Source organism: Talpa europaea, assembly GCF_964194135.1.
Source record: "Talpa europaea genome assembly, chromosome: 2".
In the NCBI taxonomy this organism is placed as follows: Eukaryota; Metazoa; Chordata; class Mammalia; order Eulipotyphla; family Talpidae; genus Talpa; species Talpa europaea.
Genome location: NC_140068.1, coordinates 7,374,793 through 7,401,158, shown reverse-complemented (window position 1 = coordinate 7,401,158; position 26,366 = coordinate 7,374,793). Strand labels below are relative to the sequence as shown.

General features: G+C 40.9%; 1 protein-coding gene across 1 annotated transcript in view; it reads right to left on the bottom strand.

Annotated features, from left to right (window-relative positions):
• Nucleotides 1-463: 463 nt before the first annotated feature.
• OPRM1 (opioid receptor mu 1) overlaps nucleotides 464-26,366 on the bottom strand; it is a gene marked incomplete at both ends in the record, with an annotated part of 48,833 nt that continues 22,930 nt past the window's right edge. Inside the window, 3 exons of the mRNA XM_084227765.1 lie at nucleotides 464-502; nucleotides 18,680-19,200; nucleotides 19,955-20,307. Of these exons, the coding sequence (XP_084083891.1) occupies nucleotides 464-502; nucleotides 18,680-19,200; nucleotides 19,955-20,307 (913 nt within the window). The remainder of the gene's footprint in view (nucleotides 503-18,679; nucleotides 19,201-19,954; nucleotides 20,308-26,366) is intronic.

The window sequence follows — 26,366 nt, the reverse complement described above, 5'->3', positions numbered from 1 at the left end:
AAATAGAACAAAGTCTTCCCTTACAGAAGACTAGAAAGTCTTGGGCTTTCTACACAAGGTGCTTGGATTGGAGGTAGCATTTACTTTACATGGTACTATGGGGAATTTAACAATTGATGGTTTTGCTTTGATCAAGTCACAAATATTTGCATGGAAACAAAATATACACAGAAGGGTCATCACCATGATGACCTCAATTCACATACCATGGTGCTTGGTCCCATTGAGTGTCTCCCTTGTGGCTATGTACACAAGCTGAACTCCAATCCTTCCCAGAAAGTGATGTACTTTGGCTGCCCCCCTACTGTGCAGAGCGGAGTGGCCAGAGAGGAAGAGTTTTGATGACTCACAAGCAGGCACTTTCCTATGACACTAGAGCCTCTCACACATTCTTGCAGCAACCTGCTTTCACATCCAGGGTGGCTTCTAAGGTCAGTAAGGACCTGAAGGACATGAGACCCAGTTAGGGCAATGGAGCAGTTTCTGCTTCCAGGTTTTCTAGCTGAAAGAAGAGAAAGAACAGAGATAGTGAGCATTTCAGGTTTGGCTGCAACACACATTTATTGGGCTTCTTCTCGGTCAGAACTGTACTGAGGACCATCATGTATACCTTCACCTGCCACTGTCAGAGCTGTGCTTAAATGCCAAGACACTAATTCATGTCTTGGGTCCTTGTGAATCATCGTGAATCATTATGAACATGCTGTTGCATTTGTATGCACTAATTAGTAGTAATGATATACCAGTCATCAAAAGATGCCATTGATGGTTTCCTTGACAAAATGGATTTTAACCCAAACTCTTAATCTCCCTCTGTCCTTCATTCTTTTCCCTCTTCCTTATCCTTAAATTATTCATAACTTGACCACAATTCCAAAGAAAAGCGTTTCTTTGAAATGCCTTCATGTTCTTTATTTCTAGGTAAAGAGCCTTCTATTTGTCACACAACTCTGAAAATTAATGGACATTTTTCTGCAGCAACTGAATGGAAGCTCAGGCATTTCCCTATTCCACCTTCACCGCAGAGCCAGCATGTATGTTGAGCAATAATATGACACATGTTCACACACACGCGCACACACACGGCTTGGTGTTTTCAAATGAAAGAGAAGGATTGTGGAAATGAAATATTCTGTAATTGACAAGTAGTTGTTACTTTCATTCTTATTATAGTCTTGGGTGGGTAGAAAAGATAGTGTAGGGTTAATGAGTTCATCAGGCTATTTTAAAGCCACTAGCCTGTGTGGCCATCCCCTGTGGTCTTGATGGTGTTAGCGTAGAAGGCCTTGGAAGCGTGGACACGGGGCGCGCATCCTGGAGTATGAATGTGCACGCATGTGTGAGGGTACACACCTGAGCCTAAAGGTGGGGATAAACACAGCAGAGGTGGCTGTGAGAGGACAACCAGCATTACTACAGAAGATGCAAGACCATGAGCCATCATGAAACTGAGAGAGAACGCCAGAAAGAGCCCAGAGAAAGAGCATAAATAAAGACTCAGGGGGGCAGGGGGTGCTGGGGCCCTCAGCTCCTACCCACGTCCCAGCACTCCCCACCTCCTTGCTGCCAGCCTCCCTGTCTGGGGTGCCTGTGTGCCTGGTTAAAGCCTGAAAAATCTACGGAGGGCCCCAAGACTCTCTTTAATCCCTCTGCCTGAATCGATAGTGAACCTGCCCGGTGTGAGCTGGCATTAGAACAGTAAGCATAAAGGGATAAGCTTTTTTTTTTTTTTTAAACTTTATTTCTATAAATTTCCGGCTTGGAAAAGTACAAGATGGTAGAAGCTGCAAAGAACACGTATGTGCCTGACCCCAGATTGGCCACTGTTCACATTCTGCTCCATCTGCTGTGCTTTTCGCTTTCTCCTTGCTTCCTCCTCTGTGTGTGCACACACATGTCCATATTGGATCACTGGACACTAAGTTGTCCTTTTCCTGCTAAACTTTTCAATATAAGTTTCTGAAGACTAAGCAATAGAAAGATCTTCATCGCCCTTGGGAGAGGTGGTCTGGGCGTCCCCATGTGTCCCTGCTGACTGGGCCAAACTGCCAGGCACAACTGTCTCTGACCAGGAATAGTTTCTACAGAAAGTCACATCAGCCATGAAGTGGGTCCCCAGCACTGGTCACAGTGTGTCCACTGGCTCCAGGGGAGGTTTGTTTATTGTTTACCCAGAAAGGAGAGAGATTTGAGCTCTGAGTTCCTCAAGCAGGCACAGTCTATTGTTTGTGGACACTGCCTGGTCCTATTGGAGGGCTCTGGGGCTTGGGGCCCGGAGAGGCACATGTATGAAAGCCTCTGTGGTCACTGTGCTGTGAGTAATGAACTGGCCAAGATTTTGTCTAATTTTGGTGCCTCTAGAGTTGTGACAAGACAGCGGCTTGCTGGCTCAGCCATCTCCTTTGGAGTCTCGTTACTTGTTGCACTCCTTTAAGAGACTGAGATTCTTACAAAGTGAGACAACGAGCAAGGCGCCATGACTTTTTGGAAGGAGAAAATGGAAGGGCCATGGGCGAGGTTTGAGGACATAAAGTCCTAGGGAGCAGGTAGCAAATGTTCTGTCCCACGTGATGCAGGTGAGGGGGTGAGTGGTCCATCTTGTGCCATCTGATGCTGAACGTGACATCAGTGAAAGCTGGCTGAGTGATGAGCGGTGAAATGTACAAGCTGCTGAATGGTGCATGGATGCTGCTTGCAACCATGGGTGGGTCAGAGGATAAGGAGAGCACACTGGGTCCCCCCAGAAAGAAAGTATAATGGCACTTTTTGAGGTGCCATAGGGCACTGTGCCCTCATCATGGGTACTAAGATGCAATCCCCAGTGAGAGGAAAAGGAAGTCCAGGGACATGGAGCAACAAACTGAAGAGCTAATGAGGAGAGTTTTGCTCCCAGAGGGTGAATGAAGATAAGAGCCCCGTGCATTCAGTGTCTGTGCAGATTACTTAATTAGCACAAAATTAGGCCCCACAATGAGATTTGCTACTGCTGATTTCTGTTGTACTATATCTGTATGATGGCCAAACCAAGGTGACATTCTCAAGGCTAATAACCTCCCCTGAAGTCCTGTGGAGGAAGCCTGAGGGCTGAAGCTGCTCTAGACTGGAGACACGGATAGGACAGTCTGAGTCAGAGAATCACTGAGGAGTTTTTCAGATTGCTCCCCTGCCCCCCAAGGAAAAGCATCTCCTCCTTTTCTCCTAGAAGACCCTGTGCTAAAGGCTTTGTTGGTTTAGGGCCGTCAGAGGCTCAGAATAAAGACAGCACCCCCTAGCCCGGCAAGGACTCTGCAAGCCAAGTTGAAGCCCAGCAGGGGAAAATCCATCTCTCCAAACCATAAAGCAATGTAGACGTGTAGACCTACCTATTAAAATAGGGGACCCAAAAGTGGAGATTGATGGGATAATCACCAAGAAATACAATCCAGATATCAGGTTGTGGGGGACCCCAAGGAAGCAGATATTGGTTCACTAGATAAAACTATGTCCATCCTACAGAGGATCAGATCCTTCTGTGATCAGTTTCCCTCTAATGGAGGAACTGGAAAGCCACGTGACTGCCTCAGAGCAAATTGCTCCTTCAGAACCTCTTGGTCTCCCCGTATTTCAGTCTCCTGTCTTGAAAGCCTTGATGGATCAGGGCCATTGAGTGTGAGGTATGAAGATAACTTCACAGCCAGGAGGGATCACAGCCCTAAGTCAGCCCAATGGGACCGGAGGAGAAAGGTAACAATGGAGCTAAATTTAAACTTTTACATCTCTTTTGAGGTCTGCACTCAAATGACTAATATATTGGGTTCTTGAGGGATGAGGTTCTTGAGGACCCCATCTTCAAGAAGGCAGATTTGGCACAATGAAATGAAAAGGGAAGGGACTGCTTGGAGCCCTCTCACCACTTCTGGGCTCCCGAGGTAGAAACTGTGATTGATATTGACCATTTCCAAGCTTGTTCTGTGCGTGCTGATGATGCACCAGGGGGTGCTGCCGGCTGGGAGAGCCACGTGCACAGAGGTGAAGAGGGGACACAGGTCTCCAGAACACTGCCCGTTTCCTTGCATCAAACAACAACAACAACAGTTCAGAGTTCCAGGAAGAGAAAGGAAACCATGGCCTTGACTAAGTACTTAAATGCAATGGAACTTAGAGAAATGCAGCGTCCCCATGTAATAGCCCTTGGCAGCCCATGAAAGAAGCTAATGGGATCTGGAGCTAAGGGAGGGTAATTGCCAACTGAATCCAGTTGTTGCCCCTGCAGTTCTCGTTCTCCCAGATGCTGTGACTGTCACTGTATTGGTCATCCATGATGGCACGTGATAGACCCTCTTGGACCCTGGCCCTGTCTCTGACTCAATCCCAGCAGCACACAAAGATCAAGATCCTTCAGCTGATTGAGCAGCCAAAACAAGGCCATGTGCTCCTGCAGCATCCCCTGTATCAAGCTGCTCTTTACCACTGATGGGTGAGCCAAAATACAGAACAAGTCTCTTTTTCAAGTGACTTGGTCCCACTATGTTAATGGTAGGATGTTGAGAAGCCCCAATAAAGTCAGAAGATACTAACTCACATGAAGGCCCAGGGTGCTTGTTTGTTCTGATAAGATACGGGACCAGTCACTCAAGTGAAAACCTAGGAAGCAGTGTGGTTATGACCCAGCAGTGGGTTCTAGAGACAGTAAAGAAAATATTCTTTGTACTTTGGTTACCAGAAATGATTCTGGGAGTTCACTGCACTGTGCATTTATTGGAGTCGGTATGTGCCTTTGTGGAGTCCAATGTAGAGTTACTCAGAAATTCTACCAAAATAGTTGGGGGACCGAAGCAGCAGGAGGCACAGGAGGTGGTGCCCCAAGATATCCCACCAGCCCTACTCACTTCATTCGGGGAAGAAATACCTTAGACCTTGGAGGTTCTGGGTGAGGGGAATGATTAACATGCTGGACTCTGAATTCCAGCCCTGCATCCTGGCCAGACAATCATTTGGTCCACTAAGACAAGCAGCAGCTCTGAGTGCCAACCTGACCTACTGCTGGGTTTATCACCCAGTCTCCATGCTGCGAGATCAGAAAAACTCATGCAGGCCTGCTGGCTCCGAGTTATCCTGCTGTGCCTGATGTTGTCCGAGGCAGGGTTCAGCAACGTGAAGCCCCTGTCCTCCCTGGACTCATTCAGCCTAGTCGGGATGCTGTGGTGCCCGATCGAGGTCACTCCTGCAAAGTGACATGATTTGGGGGATGGAGAATTAGTGGATCATAACCCCAGCAATAAATGATTGAAATAAACTTAATCCTAGTCTTTATCAGCATGTCTGATCCAAAGGGCTGATGGGGTGGCGCAGTCACATGAACGCTGACTTCCACCAGAAGAGGTGGAGCTCGCAGGTGAGTTATCGGGGAAGCCAGTCCACCAGCAGCCCTGCACATCCTGCTGACTGAGCAGAGCTGCAAGGCCTTGCCATCATCTGATTCTGAGTCTATCTGTAGTCATGTAGTCAACGAAGGAACGTTCCTTCTTTTACTGCACAACCAGGCCGGCTGACTCCCGGGGAGGAGGGAGTTTGTTTACTGTTTGCTGTAAATGTTGCTAAACCCTTGGCTCTGGTTCCTGGCCTGTGTGTGGTCTTTTCCACCTTGGGCACAACACAACCAGCACTCAGGCCCATTGTGTGGCACCTTGGGAAGGGGTAAAGGAACTGGAGCACGGTCCTGTGCTGCTGATGTTCAAGGGTATGAACATGCTGTTTTCTCTGGCTCCTGGCTCCCTGTCTGTTTATGGCCCCCATATTGCTACTTGCTTGCTGAGAATTATTCTTTATTTTTAAGGGGAGCAATGAGTGAGACAGGAGATGTCTGCTGTGCCATGTGGGTTGTTCCCTGGCCGGGGATCGAACTCTTGCTGCAGTGGCTGGTGATAGCTTGATAGCGCTGAGACTTTAACTCCAGCACCACTAGGAAGGCTCAAACCCCCTGCATTTTCTAATTTGACTTCTTCCATAACAATAACCACAGTCACGTCAACTTGACATTTGACATGGATACAATAAACTACCATCTGTTGTCCAACATTGTCAACAGTTTTTCAGAACCTTTTCTAGGTAGTCAACTAGGAAATCTCCTTGGGCTATGTTTTTTAGCCTATTTTGAAAAGCTTTTGGAGTTGAACTACAGTTTTTTCTTTAAAAAGCAATTTTGATCTCTATCCATGCAATGCTTGGAGTTGTTTCCTACCTCTGGAGGGAATTTAAAGCAGAGACTTTTCCAACTTCATCAGTCTATGGAAGGAAATAGCTTTTCTGAGGTTATGTGACAGGCCCAGTTGAGGAAACTGGTTTAATATTTTTAATTTGCTCTTAGTCACTCTCTTCCACTTCTACATTCTCTTCCTATTTGTGAAGTTGCAATGAAGCCAACAACAGACTTGGGTACTTCTGAAGTCGATCAGCATTTCAGCCAGTAATTGGCTTTGAAATCTCATTCATCACAGAAACCATAGAACTAGCCACAAAAGAAGAATTTTGGAGCTGATGACCCAGAGGCAAAGATCTCCATTTACCTAAATAATAGAGAGCTTATTCCTTCTTCCTGGCTCCACTGCCCACATCAGACAGATGTGTCGGGATCCAGAGCATAGGGATCAAGCTTCAGGAAAGGAGAATTGGGGAGGGGTAGAATATTCTAGCAATACAAAGGCCCCAGGATCAATGCACCACGTGCTTCCTCCTATTTTTATACAGATTTGTGTGGCTCCATATATCTTTTCCCTCAGGAAGCAAAGCTTTAGGGTACTTTTGCTGTCCACTAAGAGACCCTAACCGCAGAGTCTCAATCAAACCCAGGAATGAGCCCTAATGCCTGGCCAGTGAGGAGGCTTGGGGAGACCTGGCTGTGAAGAGAGCCCGGAGCCACCAGGGACAGGTTGCCAAGCCCACACAGCCAGCTATCAGCGGCCTGGGGCCCAGATCCAGTTTCCTGGCTTCCAGCCTCTTGTTCCTCCCCGAGAAATAGTGTAATTATTCAACCTTTCACAAGCTTCTCCCTGTTGAGAATAGATGACTTTTAAAAGAAAGCTATTTTTTCTCAAAGATGTTTCATTCAAAGCAAAAGAACATGTCAATTATAAGGTTTATTCTTAGCAATGTAAAGTTTAAATCAGTGAAAACATACCCCAAGGTGACACAGACTTTCCCCGCACTTAGCATCGCCACCGGAAAGTGGCAAGCTTCAAAACAAAAGTGAAAACCCAAACAAACACAATGTGTTCAATTCAGAATCGGGAAGTTTCTGTGTCTTGCTTATCTTTAGACTATATATTTTAAATGAGTGAGAATAAGAAATCAATACTTAATTTTAGAATGCTGCCCAGCACCTGGAATTATGGAATGCTGCCACTTATTCTAATAAAAGATTCAATTTTGAGTAGCCTCGCATCTGACAGGAACTGGCAGTCTACAGGGGTTATTAGAAGTTTAAGTATTTGGATTTGAACTGTGGTTGATCTAAGATACTCTTAATGGCTATACAAATAATGCTTTGGACACCTTTCTAGAAGGTATTCCTTGAAAAAGCACCCCTAGGCTTAGATCAGCTTGAGAACCGTGGCTTTGAAAAACTAACTGTGACTATATGTGTGAAACTAAACATGGTATAGACACACACACAGACACACACACGTGGGCACATTCACACACACACACCCCGGTACACACCTATAGACACACATACAGACACACACACACAGACACACACATACAATCACACATACAGATACATAGACACACACATACAGACACATGCACACCCAGTATGATTTTTTCCCAAGTCTTTAAAATCCTAATATACAGTATCAACCCCCATGATTCAAAGTCTTAAACTAGGCAACATTTCCTAACATTAGCTAAAGAACTATCTTCTCTTGAACCACACGTTAACATTTCACAGCAGGAATGTTCTCTAAGGACGGGTTAGCACTTGTAAAAACTGAAGTGATTTTGGGACTCCTTCTACGACCCTCTAAACAAGACGGGGTGACACCGGCATCTGAGTGCCACCCCTTCCACGAGGCCAAAAGTGATGCTTGAACATTGAAGGCTCTGGTGATAAGGCAATGAAGCCCCATATATCAAAGCTTGGAACATTCTTTAATTGTATGAAACCCCCTTCCCTGAAGCTTTTGCCCACTGGCTTGAATTAGCAGAGTTGGAGCAGGTAAAACAATTCTCTATTCACTTCTCTTTAAATATTACCTGACGATCGGTTATTTCAACCATTTGTCATATGGAGGATTTTTAATTCCTTTCACCTGCTTGGCTGCTCATCTCTGAACACAATCAAATGTACTTATTTCCTGAAGTGTGTCTGCCAGATAGAATGAGGCCAACATTTCTTTGGAACTAGACACTAAAATTCTCTTAATGGGGTTGAGCTATAAGAGCAACAGTGGAGATGGCCTAATCTTATTACTGATGCATGAAATAAAAAGCTGTGACATCATTTTATACCTGCTATCACTCCCATTCTGTTTTTATAGTTGGACATTCAGACTAAAGTTTTTCTCTAGCAACTATTCTCATTTCAGGTTTAGCTATTCTTCTTGTATGTTTGGTTCTTTTAAAATTAATCTTTTTTTTATGAAGGTGCCTAGGCTTACAACACTGTGCAATTCAGAAATGCAGGATCCCACCTCTTCTGATGTGTGTTACCACACCACACCCACCACCAAAGCACCAGAGCCCTCCACACAGTCTGTGATGCTCCCTCCCAGGCTGCTGTCTTCACTCCTGCCTCCCTCTGTGGTCTGGTAGCCTCAGTTAGATTTCTAGGAGTTGTTTTGTTGACTCTTTGTTTCTCTGTATTCCACATATGAACGAAAGCATCTGGTGTTTGTCTCTCTCCTGGTTTATGTTGCTGGGTATAATTTCCATTTCCACCATTTTGCTGCAAATGGAAAGTCTTCATGTTTTTATAGCTAAGTAGTAGTCCCTTGTGGAAATATGCTATGTCTTAATCCCCTCATGTGTCCTTGGCTACTTAGGTGACATCCCTAAATTGGCTATTGTAAATATGCTGCAGTGAACATACACATGCATATATCCCTTCAAATCGGTGTTTTCTCATTCTTCGAATAGAATTGCTGGATCATATGGTAGCTCTATTTTTAATATTTCAGAAACCTGCATGCTTTTTCATAGGAGCTGGTACTTTGGGTCATTTAGCTTTCCTCTATGCATGGGGACTCATAAGATGGAAATCAATTAAAGTTTTGAGCCTATCATTGCATCGCCATAACCAGATCATAATTCAACATGGTATTATAGAAATTACTAAGAGATTCTCAAACCTCTTGCTAAAAGCCCCATTGAGGCTGTATTTACCTGATTTTCTTGTTCAGCAATCCTCTAAGAAAACAACATTTGTTTTGACATAACTAATTCTTAGAGACCTTATCTTGCTTCTGAGAAGTTGCTGCTTCCTTTCAAAGTGCTCTCAAAGTACACTTTAATTATCTGATCATGGTTTTGAAACCAATCAGTTACAAAGCTAAATACTCTGTGGGACTTGCAGTTGCTACAAAGTTCTCATTAAAATTGAGACTATATCTTTCCCCTCCTTTTCCAGGGCTTCTTCCAGTCCTCTTTGCTTCTGAGGTTATGATTTATGTTCCAGTTAGAAGTTCTTTTAATGTTTTAAGATCACCAGTGGACTTGACCTCAGTCAGTCCCCAGCGTCCTCTCACAACATCTTCACCTTAGCTGGCCTTTAATTCTTGTTAATAATATCTCAGGCTGAAGATCATTTCCTCTGAGAGAAGCTTGAATTAAAATAAAGGCTGTAGAGTTGTGCTTTGCTCTTACCTTCTGTTATTCTGTTGTTCTTTGCAGCAGGCTAGCAGTGAAGAGGAAAGCTTTCTTGTACAAAGTCAGTGTGATGTTGCACAGGGGCTTTAGCCTGTGCTAAGACTACCTGGACTCAGGTGCCAACTCACAGACACTCCTGGAAAGACATCATCACCCATTTGGACCTTGATGCTGCTTCACCTATTAAACAGGCTGGTTGGTGGGCCTCCTCGGTGGCACAAGGGGTTAAGCACAGCACTGTGAAGCTATCTGCAGCCTCTGCAGCACGAGTTCTGTCCCTGGTCGGCCAGGGAAACGACTCACATGGTGCAGACCTCTCTTAACTCGCCTGCTGCTCCCCTCAGCAGTGTACTTCAGCCAATCTGCCTGTTCTGTTCCCACCTCTGTCTCTGGTGAATTCTCTCACTCCCTGCATCTCTGGCCTGTACCCCAGGTCTTGTATGCATAAATGAATGAATCTTTAAAAAAAATTAAAGCAAATGGCCTCATTGAATTTCTGATACTAACCATGCTATAAGCATCCAACTGCAGCATTGAAGTGTTAGGAGTGACATGTCTCTATTACCAAAGGTGAATTCAAATACAGCATTTAAAAAAAGTTGATATTTTGAACTTGAATGAATATTTAAGGGGGTTTACTATAAGGACATTTTAGTTGACGTGACAGAGAAAGAAGAGCAAAATTGAGAAATTCTTATTATGGTGGTGTTGCAGTATGGATTAAATAGCTGACTGCATTGATAACTATACAGAGGTCCGATCCTATTCACACTATTATTCACTCTATTCACTGCAGTTTCTTGTTGTCAGGGTTTTTCGTTTGTTTGTTTTATTAACTACTAGACTTATATTGAGTAAGATTTTCTTATTTCTTAAGGTCATTTTCCATAGACTTCATTTTTTTTCTTTTCTATCAGATATCTTTGAAGTGCCTATTGCATTACAAGAAAAATATTATTCGTTTTCTATGCTTTAAGAGGCTTACATCCATTAGATGGAGAATTTGTGACGTGTGTGTGTGTATAGGTAGGTAGGTAGAAGGTAATGGGCCATAGGCAAGAGAAAAATATATAATATGTTACGTCTATCATCTAATGTTATATATTATATATGATAACAACATATATACTATAGATGATATTTCCCCATTAACTTATGTGAAGATTTGATAATGGGGGTAGTAAAAAAGTGGGAAACAATTAGGTAGGGCTTAACGGAATTGCAGCATCCCTGGGATTTCTGGTGTCTGTATGGAAAGCAGAGCGTTAGGGAGAATGTGGATGACTTCAGAATATAGGATCTAGGTCAGCCCTTCTTACCCCCTCCCTTTTGTCATCTGTCATTGCTTTCTTTGTTCCTAATAAATATTCTGCGGAGAAAAATGACATGCATTCTTTTCCCACATATCCATTCTTGGGCAGAGAGGGTCATTATTTTTAAATATAATGAAACTTCCAAATTCTATTTATTTGATAGTCAACAATTATATGGAGCAAATGTATGCCACCTCCTTGGCAATGCAGGTAGGCAAACTCACGTGGAGTCTAAAGAGACGGAATTACAATCTTTTGGACACATACTAAGAAAACCATATTTTGAAACGAGTAATTTGAGAATAATTTAGCACTCAAAATGAATACTATTTCCACATACCTCTTACATATGTGGTATTTTATGGCAACAAAGAGTAGAAGTTCTAAACAGTAATGTTCCAATATTTCTTTTCATCATGAGAAGTTTCCATTCATTTCAAAGCCAGGAATTTGGCTGCCTAAGAGATATTCCTGAGTGTCAAGGGAAAGCTGACAAAAGTTGTTGTTCTAGATTCTTGATTTCCAGGGAAATAATAGGAAAGATTGTATTTTATTCTAGAAATTTGTAGTTCTCACAAATAATTTGGCATTGTAAAATTGTAGCTATTTGTAAATATTTATTGTAACCTATCCAAAGATACAGAAACCAGAATGGCATTGAAAAGCTAATGACTGTTTGTAAATTTAGAAGTATAAGCTTAGAAGAGTAGAAAGTTGAAAGAGAAAAATATCCACCTTTCACATTTGGCTCCCAAAGTTATGTAAGAAAGCAAAAAAGATTGACATGCTCTAAAACACTGAATCTCAGTGTGAGAACTTTTTCACGGTGAATGATTATAAAATAGCAAATCACCACTTAAGGTCAGCCACATAATTGACATTTCATCTTCAGTTTTTTTTTTTTTTAAGAAAAAACGTGTTACTAAGATTTATCAGTCATGTTAATTGGAACAGCAAGCACAAGAACATGCTGCAGTAATTAGATTGGTTCACCCCATCTTTAGAACTCGCTCCTCTAAATATTCGGAGTATTCAGCAGGGGAGAACTCTAGCTAATTCACAAGTCTCTTAACATCCACCATACCCTGCCTTTTTTCAAGAATTAGGGTACAGGCTAGATGTGTGGGAGGGTAAGAGGATTCACCAGAGACAGAGAGGGGAACAGAACAGGCAGACTGACGAAATACACTGCTGAGGGGAGCAGCAGGCGAGTCAGGAGAGGTCTGCAGTGCCATGTGGACCCTCGCTGGCCGGCTGGGATCAAACCTGTGCTGCAGAGGCTGCGGACAGCTTCACAGCCCAGCGCTCAACTGCCTGCACCACCAGGGGAGGCCCCGTACCTTGTTTTATTCCAAAATATCTTCTGGTTCATCCCACTTATGTGAGAGTTGAGAAAACTGAATTCTTGCAAGCTGAAGGGGTTTGCTCTCACACAGGGACAGGTACAGTGAGATGATGGGATTACCCACCTGCCTCCCTGTCCTGGTCCTCTAGACCACCACCCACAGAGAGCTCCCTTCTCCAGGAGAAAAGCCCCAACTGTACTCATGATCACAAAGGACAATTTACAGAGATATTCAGTGAACCTCTTGGACATGAGTGAAAAGAAATTTTCACAAAGATAAGCAAAGACTATCATTTAGTAAAGTCGATGTGACTTTCATGTTGACAAAGATTTTAGTTCAAGTGATTTGAGCTCATATGATGGCAACAGACATCCTCATTATTGAATTTCTAATTCCCCATGCTAGTCATGCATTTATTTGAATGTTTACACATAAATACATAAATACATATAATAATCTCCACAAAACTATATATAAACCTTAAGACCTTGAAATTGTTGGCACATAAATACTAAAATTTAGTTCTACAGGCCACCACTGAGAAGACTAGGACACATTGCTCAAGAGGCTGGGTTGGAAGACCTCATTTAACTGGATTCATTCCTCAGCACTACCTTTTAATTATGACCTTGGAGAAATTAACTCCTTAAATATTGATTTCCTCAATAGTAGAGATAATAATCATTATCTCCTTTATTTAACTAAGATATATTGGACACAAGCTGATCCATTACTGCTCTTACTAGTATTTCAGGTCAAATATTTTCTGGGCATCAGCACAATTCCAATTAAACAATATTATCTCCTTCCAGATTATAACCCATTTCACAGAAATATAACAAGATCTTCTGCTATATATTGAAATTCAGTCTTTAAGTAGATATATTCTAGTACCAAATATGCACAAAGAGGAACACCCATGTGACACAGGTGTGAGGACTTGTGCACACACACACACTCACACACACACACTCATAACTGGAACCATCTTTTTAAACCATGGAATTGGAAGAATAGGCATTTGGTTTCATTCACAAAATATGCATTAATGTGGTCAGTTCTCTGATTTGGTGAGCTATTCTCATTTGGGGCTTTTGTCATTGAATTGAAATACTTTTCCTTTTCAAATTAGCTCTCCACAGATGTCTTACAAAAAAAAATTCTGATCCAGCTTTTGAGAGTAATGTGGTTGATTTAAAAAATTGTACTTCTGCATTTAGTTGAGATGGGGATCATATGGTTTTGTTAATACAAACACAAAGCATCTCCTAATTTCTTGAGTTTCTATTTGACTGAAATGTCAAGAAAATGCTTAAAAGTTGGTAATGAAAGGGTTTAATAATGGACTTGCTTCATTAATAAAAAGTTAGCATGAGATTAAAATACAGTGAGCTTTAACACTGTAATACTACTTTGTCCTCTAGGTCTTACTGGTATATTAAAAAGTTAAAACTTTGTCCAAGGATAATTGCATTATTTTGGTAAATGCAAGATTTATTTGGTGAGAAAATTCCCATTAATCTGCTTGATTGAAATGGTCATTGAGTTTAGACAAAACAGTAACAGTAAATTTGATAGTGTTTGAATGAAATTACAGTTTAAATCAGAATTTTCAGTTGAGTATCTCATTCGAAATGCATATTTTTGGATCCCACCTTGACCACCTTGACCTTGACCCAATGAACCAGAATGAATTGGAACCTACATTTGGAACCTACATTCAATAACATTTGAACCTACATTCAATAACATTTGAAACTACATTCAATAACATTTGGGTGCGAAGTGGTGATGTGTGGAAATGCGGAGTAAAGCTTCACATTAATCTCAGAAGCCTGGTGTTTGGGCTGACTCTTGTTTGATCTTGTATAATCATATAACCTCCCTGAACATTTATGTTTTCATGTTTACACATTAGATTTGTGGTCGGAAGCAGACTTGATAATGCGAATGACAGCCCTTGCTAATCTGCAGTCTCACAATTGTAATATAGCAATGTTAATAGGGCTATAATAATCCCACTGATTCAATTGAGTCTTCTCTTTTCCCACAGAATGTTGTGTTTTTTTTTTTAAAAAAAAACATGTAGGTGTTAAAACAGGAAATTCATGATAGCATGCAGCCAGGGTGGAAACCAAGCAATGAAGGCAGGTTAATGGCAGCCAGCGTCTCATGTCAGAATGGGACCTGGATTGATTTGAGAAAATGGTGGTGGTAGTGGTGGTGGTAGGGGGGAGGTTCTGAAGCAAAGTGGAGTTCAATAAGGACTCTGTTCATATATGAGAAATTAAATTGCACTGAGAGCCGATGGAAAATGAATGCTTCTGCCCAAGTTTACCTAATAAAGATCTAGAAGCCATAAAGATCACAAGCAGATCATAAATCAGGCATGGGACATACAGCTGGAGCAGCAGGCTGAGCCCTGGAATGCACAAAAGAACATGAGATTGTTTATTGTTTTTTCATACTTAGTCTTGGCAAGGGCTTTTTAGGGCACTGAGTCCAGTTCTTGGTTTCCTCATCAATAGTGTTAAAAAAAATAAAAGTAGAAGACAAATACACATGTCAGTCTTTGTGACAAAAGTGACATATTTTTTTGGAAAGGCATGACTCTTGATCAGAGGATAAAATGCCAAAAATGTGAAAATGAAAACCCTCTGGGGAATCTTTCTCTGTAACTGAAGGGTGAGCCTGAAATAATGTCAGGGTTATGTAGTTATTGAGGTGGTTAATTGGTTACACAGAAAGGGTTCATTCTCACCACCCTCTGAATCTCCTGAAATGTCACAAGTCCACTGATCACTCATACATTCAACAGGTCTCTTCTGAGTTCTGTTGAATGAATCAGACATAGTGCTGGGAGATGCTGGAAGTATAAGAACAAGGCTGATGTGCTTCCTGCCTCGGAAGGCTGCAGCGCCCCATCCCACACAGCCTGTGCCTGCTCTGTAGGTGGCTAGCACAAGTGGCCACAATTACTCCCTCCCTAGAGCCATACTCCTTGGCAATGTGACTGCAGCTCCTGGCCCCAAGAGGTACAGTCTCTTTTGCCCTCCTTGAAGCTGGGGTCTGGGTTATCATGGTGCATGATGAGAATCCATGTGGATACACTCCTTCTTACTGGGGTCATCCTAGATCATCAGCTGATGACTGACTTGGCAGCTACTGTTGACCAGAGAGTGTGCCCAACCAAGGTTGAACTGCCTGCCCAGACCAGCCAGCCCAGTCCTGATAAATTACTCATCTATTTACAAACTATTAAATCACAAACTATTAACTAAATGGATGGTTTTGGTCTCTAAACTTTGGAATGATATTTTTTTGCAACCAATGTCAACTGAGTAGACCTTAATCATGTAAGGATGACTCAAAGTTTATGATGGGCACAGCATTTTCTCATATGGCTTAGCAAATTACCTTGAAAACTGCCAACTCTCCACTTCACTTTGCGCTGTGTGGACATGGTCTCAGTGTACAGCTGTCAGAATACAGACACCCTGGGAAGGTTTGATATTGGATCTTTGATCTGTAGAATATGAAGTTGACTAATGTGCTTGAGATGTGACACAAATAGTAGAATATATTTCTTGGAGAAAATATAAATACACAGACAGGACATAAACATCTATAACAGTACAAAGTTCAAACCATCAGTTAAAAAGTCAATGTAAATCCGATTAGTTTTGTTGTTAACATCATGGCTCATGATGTAAAAAAATTAAAAGCTCTTTGCCAGATACTGAATTTGTACAGCTAATCAACAATGTCTATAGACATAGCCATGACGTCTCCGATTTTCTTTCACATAATTTTATTATTCTGATGTATGATTGAAACGATCACCATAGGCTTAGGTATGATTCAGATGTCTCTGTGCAGTGTCCTTTCTCCTCATAAAGACACATCAGTGGAGATTAGTGAAAGGAATCTCTGATTTATCTTAATTTTCAAATATGTCAGAGTGTCTTTTCCTCTTTCCTGGCAGCTGTTCTTCTCTGTCCAGCTCTCCCAGCTGGGCATTTTGGGAGAGCAGCCAATTCCAGGGCTAATGTGTTTCTGCTGTTATCTGACACTGATGTGGCTTCATAGAAGCACAAAGAAGAGAAGTCCTAATTGGATGTATTTTTAAAGCAAACCTTTTAGTTACTTAGAACAGAGTTTCCCAATTAGTTTCCTTTCTCCTCTCTCTGACTGTGCAAGAACCACACAACGTGAAAATGCTGGATTTGGAAGGGACTCAAGGGCATGTCGAGGCAACCAAAGGACACTCATTCAACTGAACTAGGGAAAACGGCCCCTCCCAACAGATTGGAGCTCCCTCTGCAAGGAGCAAGTCTAGTGAAGGGCACTGAGAGAGACTCAGTGGATCAGGAGGACCTGCGGTGGTCCAGGATTCATTTCCAACAGCCACAGCCTAAGCTTTTAAGGACAGGGAAGGCTTGGGGAGGCATTGATAGAGAATGGCGCCCACACTTTATAAGGACCATCACTTTGTTCCAATGGAAATATGTTGCTCCAGTGAAAAATACTTTCACCTGAGTTTAGGGCTCAGCGTTTCAACTTGCATTCTTAAAATTTTATCCTTAGGTTGGAGAAAAATCTATTTACATCACTAGCCTCTTAAAGTTACTCACAAGATCTGGATAGCTGCTGAGAAGGAGACTGCTTAGTCAAAGGAGCAGGTTGAGAGGTCTTGATGTGGAAGACAATAGAGGAAAAAAAAGTAGAGTAAAAAACCATTTCTTTCTGGCTTTTATTTCTGAAAGGAGTTAAAAGGGAGATGTAATAAGTTAATCATGTTCCTTTGGCTGGCGGGTCTGCCATCATTACCCACACTCTCTGGGGGTCCTTTGCTCATGTTCGCATTATTATCTCAAGCATGAGGATTGATGCCCCTTCTGGCAGATCCATCTGGGCCTGATTACATCAGTCTTGTGGTCAACTAGAAAGGATGAGGCTGGTCTGGGCTGGACTGGGTGGCGGTAGTGGGCCAACGAGAGGATGGAGAGGTGGGCCAAGAGGACGAGGAAGCAGAGAGGAGGCGGCTGAGCTTTGCAGTAGTCAGGTCCTCCTCTGGTGCTGGCTTCCTCGTCATGTTATGGCGGTGTCTGTCCCCATAATCTTGTTCCCTGTCTGTAGGAACTTTATCTAAGGTTATAACCCAAGAATTTACTTGACAGAAAGTTTGAATCTGAGTTCTGTGTTATAAAATTACACAAACTATGAATTTTTTTAGTCCTGGCACTATTATTTGAAATAGAAAGTTTACTTCCTTAAATTAATGTTAATCATGAAGTGACATATGTCATTTACTTTATAGGCTAGATTCCAAATTTGCAAACTAGTGGCTTAACAAGGTCATATTAACTTAGACACAGGTTTTTCTCTCTGCTCCTTCTAGATCTGTCATGTGATTATAATATTGTGTGTAACACTCTTCCAAGTGGCCCCATTTTCACTCTCCTGCACCTAGAAATATAACTAACAATAATGTCATTCCTCACAATATTAACCCCAATGGGTATGAGAACTGTTATAAAACTGACTCAGTTCTAATAATTAATTAGAACTAAATTACCATCTAATTGTGTTTGATCTTTACTCTGAAATTCAACTGTAAAAATTTGCAAAGAAATTTGCAAAGAAATAGCTTAACAAAGCCAGAACTGGCCGTTTCTTCTCCGTTCTCCTTTGTTGTCACGCTGACTTGCTGGGAACATTTTGTATCTGTCACATCGGGCTAACTGCTGACCTTTTCTCTTCAACCACAGAAGCAGAGCTTTTGAAGGGATTTTGGGGAGATATGTATGAAATATATATCAGCACTGGGGAAAAATGAAAACAATCAGAGTCCTTTCCACAATATGCTAACTACAGATTTTGCATAGAAGACAAAGCTATGAAAATAGTGATTTCTAGCAACTTTATGCTTTCTCAATGGCCTATCTGGATATCTCAATGAATATGTGAAAATAGATAGAGCTCAGTTTATAAAATGAAGCTGTCCTCCAATACTAAGGTCACAGTTTGCCCCTCCCTCCTGCTTTTTCATGCTGACTCTCAATAACTACATTATCAACCTCCTTCTAATGGAGTAAAATCTTAGACGGGTATAAAACTCTATCATTGTTACATCATTCCCAGTAGGTACACCTAATTCTGGAAGCTGCATACCTGATGGTTCGTCCTGTCCACCGTGTTGGCCGTGGAGGGGTGGTCTCTCGTGTTCTGGCGAATTCGAGTGGAGTTTTGTTGCTCAATGGTGGACGAAGTTGGGATACAGAACTCTCTGAAGCATCGCTTGAAGTTTTCATCGAGAAATGCATAAAGGACTGGGTTCAGACAGCTGTTTGTGTAACCCAGAGCAATGCAGAAGTGCCAGGAAACAGTCTGGAAAGTAGTTTCTGGGATGGTGATCAAGGCTTTAATGATGACGTAGATGTGGATGGGCGTCCAGCAGACAATGAACACCGCCACGACCACCAGCACCATCCGGGTGATTCTTCTCAAGTTCCTGTCCTTTTCTTTGGAGCCAGAGAGCATCCGGACACTCTTGAGCCGTAAGATCATCAGCCCGTAACACACAGTAATGATGAGGACCGGCATGATGAAGGCAAAGATGAAAACACAGATCTTCAGCAGGTTTTCCCAGTACCAAGTGGGATGAGAGAATGTTAGTGTACAATCTATGGAACCTGGAAGAAAAGAATTAAAAGGAAGAATTAGCAGCAACATTAAATTATATCACTGTGTATTCTTATTACCATTTTTCTTACTAATTTATAGCCTTGGCCAAAGCTAATGTAAAGCTATTATATTATGCAAACAAGAAAAGGAAGATTTAAAGAAATTGTGGGAGAAACTCAGCTCTTGTTGATTTTCAGAGAGAGCTATTTCTAGTTTTTTCCTAAAAATTTAATTTTTTATATACATTAAGCCAGCAACTGTGGACTCCCACCATGAAGTAGATCATCTGAAGGGTTTATATTGATATAAAAAATGCAACCACTGTCAAAGTCTATAGGAGATTGCAGCTAACGGGTGTTTTCACTCCACTTGCAGATGGATGATTCATCATTCTGATATGAGGTCTAAAAAGATAAATTTGTCACTTAACATTTTAAAACAAGCTTCCACTGAATACCTTTTTGGGTTTAAACTCTAATTACTCCGGAAAGAGCTATGTTCTTATTTCCCCATCATTTTGATCAAGTAAGTGCAGAGAAATCAGGAGCCAATAGATTATATTTTCTTTAAAATATTTAGAAGACTTACAATGACAGAGAAAATTCCTATTTCAAAATATTCAAAACCATTTCTCTGGAAAGAATCATTAAAATTACAATTTGAGGAACACATAGAACTGCTTCATAAATTCTCCTTGGTTCATTACTTCACCAACATATTGCTCTATAACTTTTCATCCTTTGGGCTTACAACATTACTCACCATGCCTGTACTTTGTTGTTGCCATGAACATTACAGGCAGACCAATGGCTGAAGAGAGGATCCAGTTGCAGATATTGACAAGTTTGGCATTGCGGGGAGTGCGGAAATCTAGGGCTTTGACAGGATGGCAGACTGCAATGTAGCGATCAACACTCATGGTGCAGAGGGTGAATATGCTTGTGAACATATTGTAGTAATCAATGGAGATCACAATCTTGCAGAGGATGGTTCCAAAGGGCCATGTTCCCATCAGGTAATTGACACTCTGAAAGGGCAGGGTACTGGTCGCTAAGGCATCTGCCAGAGCAAGATTGAAAATATAGATGTTGGTGGCAGTCTTCATTTTGGTGTATCTAGGAGACGAAAGGAAGACATTGAGAGGTTCAGAAGAAGTTTCCAATGTGAAACATAGATACACTTCCAATTAAAAAAAAAGAAAAAAATTAGTTGGCAACATTTGCAATTAGATATGGTAGAAATCTAGTACTAGATTGGCTTTTTTTATATTTTTATTTATTTATTAATTTATTTTAAATTTATTTTTATTTTTATATATAATATATATAAAAATATAAAAATACATAAAAATAGATTGGCTTTGTTTAATGTAGGAGACTGGGATGTAGGCCAGGGTTGTGGGGGATGAGAGGATACACCACAGACAGAGTGGGGAGCAGAACAGGCAGAGCTATTGAAATCCACTGCTGAAGGGAGCAGCGGGCGAGACAGCAGAGGTCTGCTGCACCATGTGGGTCAACTCCTTGGCCTGGGATCGAACTCAGGCCATAGTGGTAGCAGCACTGAGACTTAAACCCTAGGCCCCCAGAGAGACCTATATTGGCTATTTATAATCATGTAGTTATGCCTTATATTTTCCCAATTTCTCTACCTATAAGTTTTATCTGTAAAATGTTTATAATAATAGCTGCCATACTGATTTACTTTATTTTTTATGCACCAGGCACTGTGATAGGCATAATAGACACACGAAACTCTCAGCCAGTATCCAGACACTGAATGAGAATTCATTTTAGTTCTAAATATATGAGAAATTATATATCTATAAATACATATTTATGTATTCTTTATTTCATATATATCTCATTTCATGATGTACATGTATACTATTATATTATGCAATAGATGTGTATGTTATGTAATATAAAATAGTATATAATTTTTGATGATATTTATAAGCAGAAGTCTCTTCCCAAAAGCAGGAAAAAAGAACACTTCTTACTACACCACTGATGACAGATCTGTGTGATCTAAAGGCGTGCTCAATCACATTAGTCACTTTGCTCCCCAGCCGACCTTCCTTTTCACATCTTATCTTAAATAGAGTGTTTTCTGTTAAATAATCAGGTTCTTTACTGTCAGTTTTATGACTCATAATAATTCTAACCTTTTCTTCAGGCTCATCTTAGCACTAGGTAGTTATTGATGTATGCTTATTTCAGTTAAAAAATTTCATTTCCTCCTCTAGAGTGAGATGTTTGTGGAACAAAATTAGGTTATGGTCCTACATCACGAAAAGAGAAGTGAATTTCTCTAAAAGCTATTTCAATTGGCATTTTGCAGGAACAATGCTGTAATTTAATTTTTTTCAATTTGTCCAGAAAGACTTCTAAAGATAGCCAGTATTCTTATCCCAATTACTCACAGTTTGAATCACAGCAACATGGAAAAGGGGATTGAGCAATTTCCTAAATACATGAAAGAGATTTGTACTAGACTGAAGGTTTGGGAATTCTAATTGCCTCCAGCACATCTCCAAAGGCTTTCTCTGAAGGGATAGAGGGATGTGAAGGAACAGCAAGCCAGCTTGAGCTTTTTGTTCTGTTCTATTCTGATGTGGTCCTGTGGGTGCTGTCCCAGACGCTAGGTGAACAGAGTCACACCATGCTTTAGGCGGAGACCTGAGTCTGAGGACATGATGAGGTGGACTGTCTCTGCCATCCAGTTTGCCCGAGTGGGTCTGGGTAGACCTGCTGGACGGCAGCACACAATCCCCTCCCAATCCCTTCTGCCTGTTCTTACTGGGCCTCGAGTTCAGTGGCGATGAGAACTGGAGGATCAAGTGGTCTGTCTGCAGAGTGATTCTCCTGCACTCGCTGGGTCTTGCTGACACTGTCTGGTCTGCTGTGCCAAGTAACCTGGGTCTTCTCTAGGCAGTGACCCACGCTACTTCTTTTCTTTCTAACTATCTCATTGAAATTTTCCTTGTATGCATTTCTTTAAATTTGTTCTAGGTGATGGACTCGCTTATGGCCTATACGAATCCAAATGAATTGCCATGGAATTATTTCTTAAAAAAAATTATATTCTTCTCAGGACCTTCAATGCTTGACCCAGATGAGTGATTTTATGGAATTGCCAGACACTGCATTGGGGAAGTGGCAGTGTGAAGCTCATCTCATTGGCTGCTGGTCCAGCCTTCTGTGTTTCACACATAACGTTTGTTTCTAAAGTCCTTCCCTTGTATGATTATAAAATAATTCCAATTTGCCTGTGGATCCAGTCTTTATGCTCTCTCCCCAACTATTACTAGTTACCAAAGCATCATTTATTTTGACCAATTTATGCTAAACATAGCAACACGGAATGTGGAGTACATATGTGTTCCCAGTGGGCTTTGCAATCTCTTGTTGTCGCTGCTGTTTCACTTGGGTTGTGAGCTGATTCTTGAGTTGTGATAACCCTACCTTGGTCCAAAAATAAAATGAACCAAAGAAGCTTGAAAAGGGGAAAAACACATTCTAGAACCCAGCTTGTTGGTATTGTAGTGCTTTCCACACTGGTTACTATCTCTTTTAGGAGATCACAGTGGCATTTCTTGGAATGCACGGAAGACATGCTTCTTTTTCTTGGGTTGATTTTTGCCCTTTTGTATTTTTACCAAGCAGAGCTTGTCTTCCTTCTGCTACTACTAGTGAAAAAAACAGGTATTTAATTCAGTAAGGATTCAATGAGCCTCTTTTTATATATTCAGCATTGTGCTGAGAGAATACACTTCTCATATCTGCCATGGCTTTTATGTCCACTTACCCTCACATAAAGAAAGTCACACTTTCAGTGGAGAGAAAAGATCTCCAGAGTGTCATCTTTTAATACCCTGTTGAATAAATTCACTGAAATTAAGGCACTTGCCCTACGTTTTAGGTTATTGAGATGAAGAAGGTGATCATATGACTACTTTCTTGAATTTCTCCTTTATTATCCATTCCATTTTGATATCTCAGGCGGGTAAGTGTGTGTGTTTGTGTGTGTTTGTGTGTGTTTGGTGTGTGTGTGTGTGTGTGTGTGTGAGAGAGAGAGAGAGAGAGAGAGTTCTAAAATAGCTAAAACCAGGGCCTCCCAGGTGGCGCAAGGGCTTAAGACACAACCTAAGAAGATGTCTGCAGCCACTGCAGTACGAGTTTGATCCCTGGCCAGGGAACTACCCACATGGCACAGCAGACCTTTCTTCACTCTCTCACTGCTCCTCTCAGCAGTGTATTTCAGTCAAGTCCAACTGTTCTGTTCCCCACTCTGTCTCTGGTGAATCCTCTCACCCCCCAACACCTCTGGCCTATACCTCAGTTCTTGTATGCATAATAAAAAATGAATCTTAAAATAAAATAAAATAACCCAAACCAAAAGCGGTCATGACACTCTTCACTAGGTATTTACATAGAAAGAGACCAGACATCAGTGTTTTTTTTTTTTTATTTTGAATTTGCACTTTGCTCTAAAATATCCTAAAACATTTCACTTACATTGATTTCAAAATGGTTTTGTGTGGTCAGTGACCAAATTTCCAATGAGCTGATACTAGCAAAAGAAGAGGTTTGTAACCTCAGACCTTTGACAACGGCAGGAAGTGACCATTGTTTGCTAATTTGCCCTAGAAGAGAGGACAGAGAGGGCGGATAAGAAATTAAACACAGAGGAGCCTCCTCCCAGGAGGTGAATGTGCTGGGCCCGGCTCTGTCCCCACCGTCTCTTTGGTTGAACGCTTCTCTCTTTTTATCCTCTAAAATCAAATACATTTCTATTGTACTAACTCCTGTGAGTCTCACAATTTCATTCTCTTTTTGGTCTCCCAATTCGCCTCCTTTCTCTTTTATTTCTCTTATTTTACTTTATGTTTTTTTCACAAGGCTCCTCAAATCCTCCTTTTAGAATTAGAAAAGAACGGGAGGGAATGACAATGTCTCCATGTGCTCTGGACAGAGCAGAGGAAACAAAAGGAGAGATTCTTTCATCGTGGACAAGAGCTGACATTTTTTGGATTAATTATGCTTTTTTAAGAAGTGCTTATTTCCTGCTTCATTTGATTTCTGAAAATTTTACTGCAGGGCATAAATACTATTTATCTTACCAGTTATTTATGTAAAAATCATATTTTGTTTCCTTGATTTATGTACACTGTAAAAATGTTTGTGTATAATAGAAAAATATTGCTCTGCTACATCCTCTGATGTATTTAAACAATTGTAATTGGACAAAGTATTCTTATCTGTGCCTTCGGATTTTTGCTTACAAACAAATAGATTATTCATCTCTTTAGACCAAATGACTTCAAAAACAGCATCAGAACATCTACCTCAGAGCTAGGGCTTTCTGGTTCATAGCTAACAATGTTTTGCTTTTATACTAAAGACTGGTCTTTAGAACTTAGAAATACCTTCGCTTTCAAATTTGGGAGTTCTAAGAGAAGAGGAAATTTCTGTTTTTCTATTTTAGGATCTGAGAGTTTTGTACATAAAAAATAATCAAGTGTGCATTACCTGTACCTTCAAATAATGGCATATCTCTAGGCATTTCTTTAATATTGAAGGCACAAAAAAAAGAACTTCAAAATATGGCAAAACAATTCTACCAATATCAGTATTAAAAATTATTTATGAAGCGTATGCTACAGATTATTAACTTTTAGAGGGCATAAGTAGTCAGCAAGATCATCTATTGCATTTAGAACAGCAAATACAAGGTTTTACATATAATTTTAGTGATGATATTGCATATATCATCACTCAGTAAATTAAAATATGAAAGCATGAACAAAAAAGTTAAAAGAAATAAAGATATGATTATCGATTCACTACAGTATTGAGCACAATATTGGGCATCAGTAAAAGCTTTTGGAATAGGATTAAATATAGGAAGAATATGGGTTAGCTGTGTGTATGTGCTCCTTAAAACATTTTTGTAGGGAATCAGAAGCTTTTGAAATAAAAGTGAAGAGGGAATATTTCTTTCTGTCTTGTCAATTTGTTGTTAAATTGAAAAGAACTTTGGTCTTAGAAGGTCATGAAATGATGAGGAGATCTGAAAGGAGTTTACAAGATTATATTGATGACTGTGTCATATGGTAGATCTATTGTTAATATTTTGAGAAACTTCCATACTGTTTTCCATAAGGACTGCACCACCCTGCAGTGTATGAGGATTTTTTTCCTCCACATCTACCCTAAGGATGGAAACATGGTAATTTGAAGGGATATGTGCACTCCTGTGTTTATTGCAGTGTGAGGACAATAGCCAAGTTTTGGAAATAACATAAGTGCCCAACAACTGAGGAGTAGATTAAAAAGATGTGATTTATATACACAATAGAATACTAGTAAGTTGTTAAAAAAAAAAGATGAACCCTTGCCATTTGCTCAACAGGGATAGACCTGGAGGGGATTTTACTAAGCAAAATAAGTCAGAAGAGAAAAGACACATATTGGATGATTTCACTCATGTGTCATATAGAAAAACTAAATAAAGGTAGAGAAAATCAAATCCAAGCAACCCTTAGAAATATGACTGTAGAAGTGAGGCTGCCAGAGAGTGAGGGAATCAGGAGGGAGCCTAAAGGAGGAGGAAGAGGTCTCATGGGCTATGGTGGAGGTCTTGGGGTTTGGCCGTGGGGTGGTATTGTCACATACAAGAGGTATGAACCTGTACCCCTAAAACATACACAGTGTCGTAAAACATTGTTGCCACAAATAAAATAACACAATTAAAAAATAAAGATTGATTGTTTTGTTTCATAGTGAGAGAGCCCGAGGAAGAGAGATGCACACACATTTGAGATTCGCTCCCTCCTTCATTTCTTTGGGCTCCATCTAACATGAATAGGTCCCCTCCATATGATATTGTGGGTCATGTGTATTTCTGGGAGCCATTTTTTGATGATGTGGCTTTATTTTGAGATCACTATAGAGCTAAAACAAGGTAGTCATAGAAGTTTTTTCAATCTTCTTTTCAAAAAAGAGACCCCAAATTGGAATAGCTTTGAATTTTGAGATACTTTTCATTATATTGAATGTTATAACAGAATCACAGTTTTAAAGAACTGAGTGACTTCCATATCCATATCCATGACTTTCTCTGTCCAAATCCATGGTTTTGCCTAGTGATTCTATGTAGTTGACTCAAA